At 44.2% G+C, this 16,741-nt stretch overlaps 1 protein-coding gene across 1 annotated transcript; it reads right to left on the reverse strand.

The window, feature by feature from the left end:
* Window positions 1-13,108: 13,108 nt before the first annotated feature.
* LOC119297790 (purple acid phosphatase 15-like) lies at window positions 13,109-15,253 on the reverse strand. Its single transcript, XM_037575437.1, has 5 exons — window positions 14,907-15,253; window positions 14,652-14,843; window positions 13,812-14,560; window positions 13,453-13,737; window positions 13,109-13,353 (listed from the first exon to the last, which is right to left on the reverse strand). Exons 1-5 carry the CDS (start codon window positions 15,169-15,171, stop codon window positions 13,183-13,185), a joined length of 1,662 nt encoding a protein of 553 aa, XP_037431334.1. The 5' UTR covers window positions 15,172-15,253; the 3' UTR covers window positions 13,109-13,182.
* Between the last annotated feature and the right edge of the window lie 1,488 nt (window positions 15,254-16,741).

Consider the following 16,741-nt stretch of genomic DNA (forward strand, 5'->3'; position numbering starts at 1 on the left):
TGGTGAGTAGTGGACTCGTGTGCGCAAAACCATTTCAAGTTGAGGTATCGTAGGATAGTCTAGCCAAGAGTCAAAGCTGGCTTGCTGCAATAACTCCACCAACCCTTCTTGAAAATGTGCATGTATGTAGGATCTGATGTAAGTCTTGCTGAGTACCTTTGTACTCATGTTGCTATAATTTACATTTTACAGAAGACGCTGCAACCCCTTCTGATGGGTTCTACGTAGACGTTGACATCAACGAGTAGGCTAAAGGCCCAGGTGGTGATCCTGAGCTTGTGAAGGACCATGTAGTATAGCTAGGCTCTCCAAGCCTCTTTTATTTTACTAGTTGTCTGTACTCGGACAAGTTACTTCCGCTGCTGGTTTGTATGACTGTATGACTTGAATGCTGGGTCGTGAGACCCGTACCTTTGTGTATGTTATGTATGGCTCCCTGAGCCTTAAATAAAGTACTTGTGTCGTAGAGTCATGTTGTGATGCTTCGTTGTATTGGCACATATCGAGCATACTGTGTGTATGATTGAAATGCTTGGTATGTGTGGGATCTGACTACCTAGTTGTTTATCTTTAGTAGCCTCTCTTACCGGGAAATGTCTCCTAGTGTTACCGCTGAGCCATGGTAGCTTGCTACTGCTCTGGAACACTTAGGCTGGCCGGCATGTGTCCTTCTTCGTTCCTGTGTCTGTCCCTTCGGGGAAATGTCACGCATTGAGTACCGGAGTCCTGTTAGCCCGCTACAGCCCGGTTTACCGGAGTCCTGCTAGCCCAGTGCTACAGCCCGGACCCACTTGCTGATGACCGACACGTTCGAAGCTGGGTCATGGATGCCTGTCCCTGTAAGTCTGTGCCACTTTGGGTTTACGACTAGTCATGTCAGCCCGGGCTCCTTATCATATGGATGCTAGCGACACTATCATATACGTGAGCCAAAAGGCGCAAACGGTCCCGGGCAAAGGTAAGGCGACACCCGTGGGGATACCGTGCGTGAGGCCGCAAAGTGATATGAGGTGTTACCGGCTAGATCGATGTGACATCGAGTCGGGGTCCTGACATTATCATTATGAAGAACTTGAGAGATCCAAAAACCAAGATTTATCCCTCAACTACGAGGGGAGGTAAGGAACTGTCATCTAGCTCTGCCCTTGATTCACCTTCTGTTTTGAGTAAGCTTGCGACACCTAAACCTGCTTATGCTATTCGTTCTGATATGTCGGATGTTATTGATGATGCCACTTCTGCTATGCATGATACTTATGATGAAACTACTTCTATGCTTGATACTACTGTGCCACTTGGTGAATTTCTTGATGAACAACTTGCTAGGGTTAGAGAGAATGAAAATATTGAATCTGATAATACTGATGAAAGTGATGATGAAGACTTGCCCGTTCTTCCTAAGGGTTATGTTTTTGATAAAGAAGCTTGTTTAGCTATTTTAGCTTGCAAAGATAGATACGAACTCAAGAGGTTATTAGCTAAATGGAAGCAGCAATCTCTTAATGCTAGAATGAAACCTGACCCTGCTTTTGCTACTTCACCTATCTGTGTTACCGATAAGGATTATGAATTCTTTGTTGATCCTGATATAATTACTTTGGTTGAATCTGATCCTTTTCATGGCTATGAATCTGAAACTGTTATGGCATATCTTACTAAATTAAATGATATAGCTACCCTGTTCACTAATGATGAGAGAACTCGTTACTTTTATATCCTTAAAATATTTCCATTCTCATTAAAGGGTGATGCTAAGATATGGTTTAATTCTCTTGATCCTAGTTGTGTGCGTAGTCCCCAGGATATGATTTATTACTTCTCTGCTAAATATTTCCCTGCTCATAAGAAACAAGTTGCTTTAAGGGATATATATAATTTTGTGCAAATTGAAGAAGAGAGTCTCCCACAAGCTTGGGGAGGCTTCTCAAGTTACTTAATGCTTTTCCTGATCATCCTCTTAAGAAAAATGAAATACTTGATATCTTTTATAATGGACTAACCGATGCCTCCAGAGATTACCTGGATAGTTGTGTTGGTTCTGTTTTCAGGGAAAGAACGCTGGATGAAGCTGAAATTCTATTGAATAATATGCTGACAAATGAAAATAATTGGACACCTCCTGAGCCAGTTCCTGAGCCTATTCCTAAACCAACTCCGAAGAAGAGAGGTATTCTATTTCTCAGTCCTGAAGATATGCAAGAGGCAAAGAAATCTATGAAAGAAAAAGGTATTAAAGCTGAAGATGTTAAGAATTTACCTCCTATTGAAGAAATACATGGTCTTAATTTACCGCCTGTTGAAGAAACATATGATCTTAATCCATTACCTATTGAAGAAAGTCAAGGTCTTGATAACCCGACACAGGTAGTAAAGGTAAATTCTCTCTATAGATATGATAAAGCTGAAATCCCATTTACTAAATTTGCTAGCCCATGCTTAGATGAGTTTGATAAATTTATGGCTAAGCAAGAAGACGTTAATGCTTATTTTGGTAGACAATTGAAATACAATTCAAATATGCTTGAACACTTGGGTGATTATATGGCTAATGTTAAAGGTGAACTTAAACTTATTAGTAAACATGCTTCTATGGTTACCACTCAAGTAGAACAAGTACTTAAAGCTCAAAATGATTTTCTCAATGAATTGAATAGTAAGAATAATGATAATGATGTTAGAGTGGCTACTAGAACTGGTAGAATGACTCAGGAACCTTTGTATCCCGAAGGCCACCCTAAGAGAATTGAGCAAGATTCTCAGAGAAATAATGTAGATGCACCTAGCCCTTATAATAGGAAGAAAAAGAAAAATGATAGTACTTTGCATGCTTCTAGTAAACCTATCACAGAAACACCTGAGAATCCAAATGATATTTCTATCTCTGATGCTGAAACACAATCTGGTAATCAATCTGAAACTAGTGATAATGTTAACGATAATGTTCATGATGATGCTCAACCTAGTAATGATAATGATATAGAAATTGAACCTGATGTTGATCTTAGTAACCCACAATCAAAGAATCAATGTTATGATAAGAAAGACTTTGTTGCTAGGAAACACGGTAAGGAAAGAGAGCCTTGGGTTCAGAAACCCATGCCTTTTCCTCCCAAACCATCCAAGAAAAAGGATGATGAGGATTTTGAGCGCTTTGCTGAAATGATTAGACCTATCTTTTTGCGTATGCGATTAACTGATATGCTTAAAATGAATCCTTATGCTAAGTATATGAAAGATATTGTTACAAATAAAAGAAAGATGCCGGAAGTTGAAATTTCCATCATGCTTGCTAATTATACTTTTGAGGGTGGAATACCAAAGAAACTTGGAGATCCAAGAGTACCCACTATACCATGCTCCATTAAAAGAAACTATGTTAAAACTGCTTTATGTGATCTTGGAGCCGGTGTTAGTGTTATGCCTCTCTCTTTATATCATAGACTTGATTTGAATAAGTTGACACCTACTGAAATATCTTTGTAAATGGCTGATAAATCAACTGCTATACCTGTTGGTATTTGTGAGGATGTGCCTGTTGTAGTTGCAAACATTACTATTTTAACGGACTTTATTATTCTTGATATTCCTGAGGACGATAGTATGTCTATTATTCTTGGAAGACCATTTTTGAATACTGCAGGGGCTGTTATTGATTGCACTAAAGGCAATGTCACTTTTCATGTTAATGGTAATGAGCATACGGTACACTTTCCGAGGAAACAACCTCAAGTTCATAGTATCAACTCTATTGGAAAAATTCCATCGATTATATTTGGAGGTTTTGAATTTCCTCTTCCTACTGTCAAGAAGAAATATGATATTCTTATTATTGGGGATGTGCATATCCCCGTTGAGCTAACATAGTGCTATTCAAAATTTCTCCGGTTCCATGTTATTTGGAATGAGTTCGTTAACAAGACTTGATCAACCTTGTTAGTGGATTTCTTTTGATGAGCATGAGATGGATGAAACTAGAAGGCACAACCTTCTCTACCCTCCTCATACTTTCTGTTATTTATATTAAATAAAATAAAAATAAGTATTTTATGTATGTTATCTGAATTATCCGTGCAATATAAAAATACCCCGAAAATAAAAAGTTCTCCAAATGCCCTGAAATTTAAATATGATTTTTTCTGGAATATTTGAGAATATTTGGCACTGGGAACACAGCAGGAGGAGCTGGCGCCTGGCCACGAGGGTCAGGGGCGCGCCCTACCCCCCTGGGCGCGCCCCCTGCCTCGTGGGCCCACGGTGGCCCTCCTCCACTTATCCTTTCACCCACACACTCCTTCTTCCTACCACAAACATGAATATCCAGCTCAAACCCGAGTCCAAGCTCATTTTGCTGCCATTTCGATCTCCTTGCTCAAAGCACCTCTCACAAAACTGCTTGGGGAGATTGTTCCTTGGTATGTGACTTCTCCATTGGTCCAATTAGTTTTTGTTCTAGTGCTTTATTCATTACAAATTTGTGCTGCCTAGGTGACCATGTTCTTGAGCTTGCATGTCAAATTTATATGGTTCCAAGTAGTTTTGTTGCATGATATAGGCTCTAGGCACTTGTATGAGTAGTTGCTATCAATATTATTGAGTTTGGTTCACTTTTATTTTGAAGTTACTAAAAATTTCAGAAATTTTTCAGAGTAAGAAATATGCTTAGGAAAATGTTCCAAGGTGGTTCTTCAAGGAAGCAAGGACTCAGGCTTGCAATGCGTGATGCTGATGAAGAACCACCAAGAGACACTCCAGTGCGTCCTTGTGAATGGCCTTCTGAGAACTTTATGGATCGAGCGGGAATTAATGAAGAATTTAACGCATATTTGCGTAATGCGGATCTTGTGAGCTTCAAGGAAGAGAAGTGCAGCTAGTAGCACTATCTCACTAGTTCCTTTGTGAGGAGGTTTAAATTTTCATCTTCACGTAATTCTCCAACTGTCCTGTTTGATCTTTATGAAAATTCTTATACTATGGACTTAGAGGATTTTACCACTGCTTGCAAACTTCCACAATGGGGTAGTATCAGGGAACCTCGCAAATCTGAATTTAGAGATTTTCTTGCTAGTATAACTGTGGGGGAATCCAGAGATATAACACAAGCTACCATAGGGAGCATTCATTTTCCTGCTATACATTATTTTTCTCTCTTCATAGGTAGATGCATAAATGGTAAAGATGAAGCATGTCATATGTGTGTTCCTGACCTCAGTATTCTTACGAGTGATGTGTTAGGAGACAAATCCTATAATTTGGGAGCCATTGTTGCACGTAGGTTGCATCTTAATAGATTTAATGGAGATTTCTTTGGTGGAATTTATGCAACACGCTTAGCTGATTTTCTTGGTGTAACCATACGCGAGGATGATATGCTTACCTAGATTTTAATGCTATGGTTCACCACCAATTTATTGAGAGGAGTGAATCACCTCTCCAGTATCGACTAATCTTTGACAGACGGCGTGTTGTCCATATTACTCTCCCTGCTCCTGCCTTCTTTGATTATCAGGCAAAAGGAAGATATGTTATTACCAGAGAGGAGGCAGATGAGTACGAGAGGAGGGCTGAGGCCGCTCGTCTTCACGCTGCAGCTCAGGAGGCGATAGCCGCTGCATCTCAATACGACCCCAACTTTATTATGGATATCCGCCAGGCCAGCCGTGGCCATAGACCAACTTAGGCCAAAAGCCTAAGCTTGGGGGAGTACGTATTTCTCACCGACATTACATTTATGTTCACACACTCATTGCTAGATGTCGGTGCTCATACTTTTTCATTGTATCATCCATGCTAGTTTATTTCCTTTTTATGCTTTCTTCTTGTGTGTTTAATAAACCTTAAGAAAAACAAAAAAAATTAGTTGTAGCTTTTAGCTAGTTTTAGTTTCCATGCTTGTAGTAGTAATTAATAAGAAAACCCAAAAAGATTTCATGTTCTTCTTTTGGTTGGTGGGAGCTTTCCCGTGTAAATAGTTTTATTTCTTTTCTTTTCTTTGGGGGTCGATAGGAGAAGACCATGATTAAATTGTTGAAGTAGCTCTTATATGCATTATTGTTGATCTAACAAAAGAGCCCATATTGCCTTGTCTTCTCCTGTTTATTGAATGCTTGTAGATTCCAGCTTAGTCCAATGCACGCGCACTATTATTATTATTCACATCATTCGGTCGTGCAAGTGACAGGCAATTATGACGATATATGATGGGCTGACTGAGATGAGAAAAGCTGGTATGAACTCGACCTCTTTTGTTTTTGTAAATATGATTAGCTCATCGTTCCTGATTCAGCCTATAATGAATAAACATGTTTGCAATGACAACTAGATATCATAGTTTCTTGTGCCATGCTTGATTAGCTGGGAGCTTATAATGGTTTACCTTGCGTGCCAACATGCTATTAAAATGGTTGTGATGTGGTATGATAGGGTGGTATCCTCCTCTGAATGATTTAAGTGACTTGACTTGGTGCATGTTCATGCATGTTCATGCATGTAGTTGAAACAAAATCAACATGGCCTTCACGATACTTATGTTCATGGTGGATTATATCCTACTCATGCTTGCATTCGTTGTTGATTAATTTTAATGCATGTTCATGACTGTTGTCGCTCTCTAGCTGGTCGTTTCCCAGTCTTTTGCTAGCCTTCACCTGTACTAAGCGGGAATACTGCTTGTGCATCCAACTCCATAAACCCCAAAGTTATTCCATATGAGTCCACCATACCTACCTATATACGGTATCTACCTGCCGTTCCAAGTAAATTTGTATGTGCCAAACTCTAAACCTTCAAATAAATATCCTGTTTTGTATGCTCGAATAGCTCATGTATCAACTAGGGTTGTCCGTAAACCTGGCAATGGTTATACAACTCAACCAAACCTAAACTATAACTAGTCAACGCGGAGTTTGAACCAGAACTAAACCACACCGTCAATTATCGTGCAGAACCAAAACCAAACCAAACCATACACTTTGTCCAACTCAACCAAAACCAAACCACTCTTCAAACCATGGGTTTAACCTAGTTCTTAGTTTTGGGTTGAAACCAAATCAATCTGTTGTATGTGCAAAGCTAACCAAGAAACAAGCAAGCTAGCTAGTAGCTTAATTGATCCATAGTAGCAGCCCAATACGTATATGTCCAGACACGTCGCGTTGCGTACGTACGTGGGTGACCGGCCACGTCGCATCGCGTGCGTACACCCAGTTCCAGAACCGGTTCTAAATCAGTATTTGCAACTGTTAGCGACCAAACCATTTAGACCCACACCCAGCCATACCCAACTTGTTTTTATGCAAACCCAAACCAAACCAAACTGATAACAGTCTGGGCCCATCACAACCCAAACCAATTAAGCCCAGAGCAAAAAACCAAACCATTGGCCCTGGTTAATCAAAACCCATTCCCAGATTTAGTTGTCCGTATCTTCCATGTTAGGCGGGTTATTCTCAAGAGGAGTGGACTCCGCTCCTCACTCATGAGAAAAATGGCTAGCCACCGGGATGCCCAGTCCCATGCTTTATGCAAATCAAATCAAAATAATTGCAAACAAAACTCCCCCCGGGACTGTTGTTAGTTGGAGGCACTCGTTGTTTCGAGAAAGCCATGGATTGATACTTGTTGGTGGAGGGGGAGTATAAATTTTACCATTCTGTTTGGGAACCGCCTATAATGTGTGTAGCATGGAAGATATCGCCATCTCTTGGTTGTTATGTTGACAATGAAAGTATACCGCTCAAAATATTACTCATTTGTATTTCAAAATCGAGCTCTGGCACCTCTACAAATCCTTGCTTCCATCTGCGAAGGGCCTATCTATTTACTTTTATGCTGAGTCATCATCCTCTTATGAAAACGCACCAGTTGGAGAGCACCGATGTCATTCGCATTCATTACTGTTAGTTTACATTGAGTATGACTTGACTGGATCTCTTTTACCATGAATTACAATGTCTAGTCAGTCCTTGATCTTTAAAGGTGCTCTACATTTATCTTTTGCGGCCTCAGAAAGGGCTAGCGAGATACCATCTTGTTATATCATATTATGATTATTTTGAGAAAGTGTTGTCATCCGAGATTTATTATTATTGCTCGCTAGTTGATTATGCCATTGATATGAGTAAACATGAGATCTATGCGTTATTGTGAATATGGTTAGTTGATAATCTTTGCTGAAAACTTGAATGCTGGCTTTACATATTTACAACAACAAGAGCAAACAGAGTTTGTAAAAGTTTTTCTTTATCACTTTCCAAACACTTTTGCTTGAGGACAAGAAAAGGTTTAATCTTGGGGGAGTTGATACGTCTCCGTCATATCTACTTTTCCAAACACTTTTGCCCTTGTTTTGGACTCTAACTTGCATGATTTGAATGGAACTAACCCGGACTAACGCTGTTTTCAGCAGAATTACCATGGTGTTATTTATGTGCAGAAACAAAAGTTCTCGGAATGACCTGAAACTTCACGGAACATCTATTCGGAAAATATAAAAAATCCTTGCAAAAGATGAAGACCAGGGGGGCCACCACCTGTCCATGAGGGTGGGGGCGCGCCTGCCCCCTAGGGCGCGCCCCCCTACCTCGTGGGCCCCCTGGAGCTCCTCCGACCTCAAGTCCAACTCTATATATTTGCTTTCGGGGAGAAAAAAAATCAGAGAGAAGGATTCATCGCGTTTTACGATACGAAGCCACCGCCAAGCCCTAAAACCTCTCGGGAGGGCTGATCCAGAGTCCATTCGGGGCTCCGGAGAGGGGAATCCGTCGGCATCGTCATCATCAACCAACCTTCATCACCAATTTCATGATGCTCACCGTCGTGTGTGAGTAATTCCATCGTAGGCTTGCTGGACGGTGATGGGTTGGATGAGATCTATCATGTAATCGAGTTAGTTTTGTTAGGGTTTGATCCCTAGTATCCACTATGTTCTGAGATTGATGTTGCTATGACTTTGCTATGCTTAATGCTGGTCACTAGGGCCCGAGTGCCATGATTTCAGATCTGAACCTATTATGTTTTCATCAATATATGAGAATTCTTGATCCTATCTTGCAATTCTATAGTCACCTATTATGTGTTAAGATCCGTTAACCCCGAAGTGACAATAATCGAGATACTTACCGGTGATGACCATAGTTTGAGGAGTTCATGTATTCACTATGTGCTAATGCTTTGTTCCGGTACTCTATTAAAAGGAGGCCTTAATATCTCTTAGTTTCCATTAGGACCCCGCTTCCACGGGAGGGTAGGACAAAAGATGTCATGCAAGTTCTTTTTCATAAGCACGTATGACTATATTCGGAATACATGCCTACATTACATTGATGAATTGGAGCTAGTTCTGTGTCACCCTAGGTTATGACTGTTACATGATGAACCGCATCCGGCATAATTCTCCATCACTGGTCCATTGCCTACGAGCTTTCCATATATTGTTCTTCGCTTATTTACTTTTCCGTTGCTATTGCTATCATCATTACAAATTACCAAAAACACTACTTTTGCTACTGTTACCTTTTGCTATCGTTACCACTACTATCATATTACTTTGCTACAAAATACTTTGCTGCAGATATTAAGTTTCCAGGTGTGGTTGAATTGACAACTCAGCTGCTAATACTTGAGAATATTCTTTGGCTCCCCTTGTGTCGAATCAATAAATTTGGGTTGAGTACTCTACCCTCGAAAACTGTTGCGATCCCCTATACTTGTGGGTTATCACCTAGAATCCTTATGCCCCTGCCCTGCTGTTGTAAATCCTCTCATAATGTATGATTTGCCCCCTATGCTACTTTCTTGATCCTTCAAGCCACTAGGTCTAGTATTGGTGTGAAGTGAAAGCAGAGGGGGAGCCACACCCTAGGCCCCCAGGGCCCGGAATTTTTCTTTAGTGTTACTTTTAAAGGCTTTCTTTGGGCCTAGTGTTCATTGCACAACCCAGCACAAGGGGCCCAAAACCCTTGTTAACTTCTATCTCCCAACCTAAAACTCCCAAAGACAGCACGCATTCCCCAGCATGATCATGTCGTGTCGTGCCACTGTCTTTCATCTTCTTGTTCCAGTCCACCGCCACTCCCTCCACGTAGGCGGGTGGGTCCGCGCACTGACATCAGCCTTATCTTTCATGCATATAGTCTCCTCCACTCCTCCGCAGCGGACGCAATCCCCTTTTCTCCTCTTTTCCCTCTTCTCCACGGGGACACCTCCTCGCCGCTTGTTCATGGCCAGACCGGTGTCGCGACTTGGCCGCAAGCTGTCCTAGCAACCGCGTGCCACCCTGATACGTCTCCTTCGTATCTATAATTTTTGATTGTTGCATGCCAATATTCTATAACTTTCATATACTTTTGGCAACTTTTTATACTATTTTAGGGACTAACATATTGATCCAGTGCCCAGTGTCAGTTCCTGTTTGTTGCATGTTTTTTGTTTCGCAGAATATCCATATCAAACGGAGTCCAAACGGGATAAAAACTGACGGAGATTTTTTTGGAATATATATGATTTTTGGGAAGAAATATCCACGCGAGACGGTGCCTGAGGTGGCCACGAGGCAGGAGGGTGCACCCCTGACCCTCGTGGGCCACCCATAAGGCGGTTGGTACCCTTCTTTCGCCGCAAGAAAGCTAATATCCGGGTAGAGATCGTGTCAAAATTTCAGCCCAATCGAAGTTACGGATCTCCGGGAATATAAGAAACGGTGAAAGGGAAGAATCTGGGAACGCAGAAACAGAGAGAGACAGAGAGACAGATCCAATCTCGGAGGGGCTCTCGCCCCTCCCATGCCATGGAGGCCAAGGACCAGAGGGTAAACCCTTCTCCCATCTAGGGAGAAGGTCAAGGAAGAAGAAGAAGGAGGGGGGCTCTCTCCCCCTCGCTTTCGGTGGCGCCGGAACGCCACCGGGGGCCATCATCATCACCGCGATCTACACCAACACCTCCGCCATCTTCATCAACATCTCCATCACCTTCCCCCCTCTATCTACAGCGGTCCACTCTCCCGCAACCCGTTGTACCCTCTACTTGAACATGGTGCTTTCTGCTTCATATTATTATGCAATGATGTGTTGCCATCCTATGATGTCTGAGTAGATTTTCGTTGTCCTATCGGTGGTTGATGAATTGCTATGATTGATTTAATTTTCTTGTGGTTATGTTGCTGTCCTTTGGTGCCCATCATATGATTGCGCGTGTGGATCACACCCTAGGGTTAGTTGTATGTTGATAAGACTATGTATTGAAGGGCAAGAGTGACAGAAGCTTCAACCTAGCATAGAAATTGATGCATACGGGATTGAAGGGGGACCAATATATCTTAATGCTATGGTTGGGTTTTACCTTAATGAACATTACTAGTTGCGGATGCTTGCTAATAGTTCCAATCATAAGTGCATAGAATTCCAAGACAGGGATGACATGCTAGCAGTGGCCTCTCCTACATAATACTTGCTATCGGTCTAGTAAAGTTGTCAATTGCTTAGGGACAATTTCGCAACTCCTACCACCACTTTTCCACACTCGCTATATTTACTTTATTGTTTCTTTATCTAAACAGCCCTTACTTTTTATTTACGTACTCTTTATTATCTTGCAAACCTATCCAACAACACCTACAAAGTACTTCTAGTTTCATACTTGTTCTAGGTAAAGCGAACGTCAAGCATGCGTAGAGTTGTATCGGTGGTCGATAGAACTTAAGGGAATATTTATTCTACCTTTAGCTCCTCATTGGGTTCGACACTCTTACTTATCGAAAACTGTTGCGATCCCCTATATTTGTGGGTTATCACGCCATACCACCAGCATCGGATCGGCCATTGCTGGTGCGGGTGCCAAGGCACGGGGGTGCTATAAGCTGCGCACCACCGGTGCTGGAGCCGGCCAGGGTGGGAGCTACAACCGACAAACTTTTTTGCCACAACCAACCACACCGAATGCTGGAACCGTCCATCTTTTTTTCTACAACTAGCCAGAAGTGACGACGGCGGCATGTTGTTTTTGCTAGAACCGGCACTGGATTTGCTAAAACCAACGATGAAAATTGCTACATTTATGGTGGCGATCAATCTCCAAGTTGCTGGAACCGACAATTTTTTTTGATGCAATCGGCGAGAGTTTTGTTGCAACCAGCAAATGCTCGATGCTGGGTTGGGGCGCGACGACGAGCTGCGACCGGCGATCAGAAAAAAAAGCTACAACAGTATTCTGAAAAAGCTATAATGATGGTGCACGGAGCTGCAACCCGTGGTGCTGCGCGCACCGGTGACCAGAGAAAAAAGCTGCAACCGTCTTCCGAGAAGCTAATACCGGTGACATCTATTGTTACCACTATTCACGGCGGTGACGGGGCGACTGGAATCGATGCTGCTACAACTATGCTCATGGGAGCTGCAACCATCGATGCCTTTTTCGTCGGAGAATGCTACCACCATATCTTGCACAAGCTACAACCATACACGCGCAAAGCTGCAAGCGCTGGTGTTTTCCTACAACCATTGCTATGAACTACAGCCAACCGGTGACAGGAGAAAGACATGTTGCCAGTGAGCACGAAACCAAGGACGAGCGCGGGCGGGCACATGTGGAGGGTGAGCGTGGCGACACAGGGTTAGCTGCGCGAGATATGGGGGTGGGGTGGGGAGCTTCGCGAACCGGGTTTTTTTTGGCTAGATCCAACGGCCGGTGCTACTGGTGTCGGGGGGCTAGCATGCGACCGTTCGAAATTTGGGCCGGCTGGCCGGCGCCTAGCACTGCCCTACATGAATCCATGTGTGAACCAACCTATGGTTGAGATGGTTAGGTGGACAGTGGTATCCCTAACCCACCAGAGTTCAAATCCTGGTGCTCGCATTTATCCTGGATTTATTTCAGGAATTCCGGCGATATGCTTTTAGTGGGAGGAGACGTTCCCGTCGACTACGAGGCGCCTACGGTGACTTCGTAAAATCTCAAGATGAAAAGCCGGCTCAGTCTCTCGGAGGTACTCATAGGGGTAGGGTGTGCGTGTGAGCGTTCATAGGGGTGAGTGTATGCGCGATTATATGAGCGCTTACGTCTGTACTGTGTTCAAAAATAAACATGAATCCATGTTTTAGTTGCTACTGTATTTCTTTTTATTTCCACGCTTGGGCGAATCGTCTATGAAGTTGCCATTACACCGCGCGATCTACTCCAGCAGTACAGCAGTTAACCTCCCGATTCCCGTGTGGTGTTTTGTCGACCGTGTGCCGGCCTGGTCGAGTTGTGCTTGTGCAAGCACCTGTGCGGCTCCCGGACAATGTAAATCTCATCTCCGGCGCTTCCGTAGTGGTCCTGGTTCCTGTGCCATCTCCACAGAGCGTGCGTCTCGTTCTTCACCTGCATGAGAACACATTGCGTCGTCTCACATCGGTCAAACGAACATATATCTAGCTGGTCAGAATTCTCTTGGATCTTGTTTTCCTCGTACGTACGTACCTCGAGGATGCCGTGGCCGAAGCTGCTCTCCCGGTAGGCGCTGTAGTCCGGCTGCCGGTCCCAGCAGAACCTGCCGGCGGCCGGGCCGGACGTGAAGTTGAAGGCGCAGAAGCCGCCGATGAAGGCGTTGGGCTTGGGCCGCGGGTCCGGGCAGTGCCCCGGCTCGTCGGCGTGGGTGGTGGCCATCTTCTCCCGGTTCCCGCCGTCGCCCACCGAAATGTGCACCGCGCCGCACGGGTCCAGCGTGTAGTTGAACACCCGGTTGGAGCGCTCGTACGCGTGCACCTGCATCACAGCAAGCAACTGATCACTCTTCACTCTCGGCTGCTTTGCCAATGTCCAGAGGGTGTGATCGATACATGGCCGGTGAAGGCGATGTCGAGGCCGTGGGAGTAGAGCAGCTCCTCCATGGCCACTCTCATGCACTCCACCTCCCTGTAGTGAGCCTTGTAGGTGGTGTACCATGGCGCGTGCCAGCCGGCGACCAGCCAGGGGGTCACCGCCCTGTCCACCTTCGCCAGGTCCTTCACCAGCCATCTGTACTGCTCCCCTGACCTGCTGTAATCGGCGTAGGCGGCGAGCATGATGAAATGGATCCCGCCGGCGTCGAACGAGTAGTAGAAGGGGGAGAAGGAGCCGCTCTCCGTCGACGGGAACGCGAACCGGGAGCGGTAGGCCGCGAACGTCTTGTTGCCGATCTGCTCCTCTATCTCATGGTTCCCTTCCACCACCATCATCGGCGTGCCCGACGTCACCGCCTCCATGTACCTTCCCCAGTAGTCCCAGCGCGGCTGGTACGTCTCGTGGATGGGCGTCGACTTGCCGAACGCGCACGAGTAGCAGTCCGCTCCGGTGCCGTTGGTGAGGTACATGTTGGCGTAGCACACGTCGCCGACGAGGAGGACCAGGTCGGGCCGGTTGCTGACCATGTGGTCCACGGTCGAGGTGGTGTTGTACGTGAGCCCGAGGTCTCCCACCACGGCGATCCTCCCCGGGTAGCTCCGCGGCCCCACCGCCGGCATCGTCCGGAACGCGTGGACGGCGCTCATCGCCCCCGGGATGCCCGGGTCGCCGCACTGGTAGTAGTACTTCGTCGCAGGCTCAAGCCCTGCATGCAGATTTTTATATTTCATTGCACTCCCAAAAAAAATGCAAAAAAATGATTGTGGAACAGGGGATCAACGAACGACGGCGGTCACCTTGGAGGCGGACGTGGTGGATGATGCCGGAGGTGTAGTTCTGGAGGCCCTCGAAGGGGTAGAGCTGGCTGTACACGAGCGCGTCGCCGGTGGCCTCGTGAACCAAAGAATCGGCGGCGAGCCCGTAGCGCACGACGCTGGCGACCGTGCCGGGGTTCAGCGGCTTGACGGTGCCGCCCATCTGGAATTCGCCTGCGGAACCAAGAATCAATGCCATCCAATCCAAGAATCAGAGTCCGGTGAGCAGCTTACTACCGGTGATCCAGGAGACCCAGGCAGAGGTGGGAGCGGCGGAGAGCGCGACGGTGATCTGCTCGGGAGCCCAGCCCGTGGCCCGGCGCTGCACCCGGGGGTCCGTGTCCGGCAGGTCCACCGCGTGGCCCCTGTCTTTCCGCAGCGCCACCGTCACCGGCCGCGACGGGCCGGTGAGCGTCGACGCCGGCTCAGCAGCCGCCGCCACCGCCGCCGCGAGCAGCAGCAGCAGCCGCAGCGACCCCCACCACATGGTGTTGCTTGGCATTGAGAGAATTGGGATGATTTTGGCAGGAAACTTACAGGAATCGGGCAGAGGAGGTTGGGAGCCGGAAATGGAATTCGGTGGGTCTTCGTCCAGCGTCTAGAACTTGCCGCCCATCTTGGACCGGCGAGATAATAACGAGCAAAGTTTGCCGCCTGCGCTTTGGTGCCTTGTGAACGTCAGAACGTGCAGGCAGCTGCACTAGCCGAGTTTGGACTTTGGACACCTTCGTCCCATGCATGACTCATGTTCTACAAAATGTAGCTTGAAACTAAAGCGCAAAGCAACAAAATATGCAGCTATGGCTCGTCAACAAAACTTCAAGCCTTTCACAAAAATAAAACAAACTAAAGTTCAAGCCGGTTAATAAGGTCTAAAATGATCAACATATACTCCCTCCGCTTCTAAATACAAGCCCTTCTAGAGATTTCAATACATCCACATACGGATGTATATAGGCATATTTTACAGTTTAGATTCACTCATTTTGCTCCGTATGTAGTCTATATTTGTAACATTCCAAAATTCTAAATTTTGAAATGTTATATTAAATAAATAGATTTGATTGATTGTTTGATTGTGCTGTGGTTGCTTGTGTGAAATTGAGTGAAATTTGAAACTTTTTTAAAGTTAAATGAGAGGGAATAAAGTGACTTTCCCAAAACTTTCACTTTGCTTTCTGATCTTCAAGAATTCAAATTTATTTCATCACAAAACCCTAGAGAGAAGATGACATGACTTCTTCCATTTAAATAAATGAAAAGGGTTGTTGAAAAGATTTGAATTTCATTTGGAAATATTTCAAATTCATAAACTTTAAGCAACTCAATGATTTTCATGAGAGAAGATAAAATGACTTCTTCAAAAAATATGAAATATGATTTCGTAGTTTAAAATAATCAAATTTAAAGTCCTTTTGAAATTATTTTCAATTTGGAGTTATTTGGGTTTTATTCAAATTATTTTTCTCCAAAAATAAAATAAATGCAAAATAGGGTAAAATGATTCTCTACATCAAAAAATTGGAGAGAAATAAATTTTAAATCATTTTGGTATTTTTAAAATGATTTTTATTGGGTTTTATTGAATCAGTAGCACTCTCTGCTTTATTTAAATTTTTGTGTATTTTAGTTGGTACTAGAAAAATGTTCATGCTGTAGAAAATAGTTTTCTGAAAATTCTGATATATAATATGTCTATATAAAAGTTTATTTTATTTTCTTTATTTGCTTTTCCTTCTATTTCTATTTTAAAAAAAACTGTACATATGGCCCATAATTATTTGTCGCCCAAACGCGTAGCATAGTCGCAGTGGGCACCTCATCTTTTTTTTCTCCTAAATGGCCCAGGCCTAGCCAGCCTTTTTCTTCCTAGATTTTTTTGTTCTTTCTTCCTTTGGCAAAAAAGCTGAAGATCGTACACGCGGGGCCGGCCGATGGCCTTTAGGCCCGTGCGAGGCGTTTCGGTTTTCTCCCTGTTTCGTTTATTTTCATCTATGTTTAGTCAAAGGTATCTTTCTCATTCGATTCGGATTAAATTAATATTTTGGTTTGACTAGATTCATTAAATAAAA

Source organism: Triticum dicoccoides, chromosome 5A (genome assembly GCF_002162155.2).
Source record: "Triticum dicoccoides isolate Atlit2015 ecotype Zavitan chromosome 5A, WEW_v2.0, whole genome shotgun sequence".
In the NCBI taxonomy this organism is placed as follows: domain Eukaryota; kingdom Viridiplantae; phylum Streptophyta; class Magnoliopsida; order Poales; family Poaceae; genus Triticum; species Triticum dicoccoides.

What these genes read in the sequence shown, in the direction of transcription:
- LOC119297790 (XM_037575437.1), bottom strand. Translation starts at nt 15,171, where the DNA reads ATGCCAAGCAACACCATGTGGTGGGGGTCGCTGCGGCTGCTGCTGCTG. An exon ending in CCACCACGTCCGCCTCCAAG is followed by an intron (nt 14,561 to 14,651) that starts GTGACCGCCGTC and finishes ATCTGCATGCAG; the next exon opens with GGCTTGAGCCTGCGACGAAG. An exon ending in TCGGCCACGGCATCCTCGAG is followed by an intron (nt 13,354 to 13,452) that starts GTACGTACGTAC and finishes GTTCTCATGCAG; the next exon opens with GTGAAGAACGAGACGCACGC.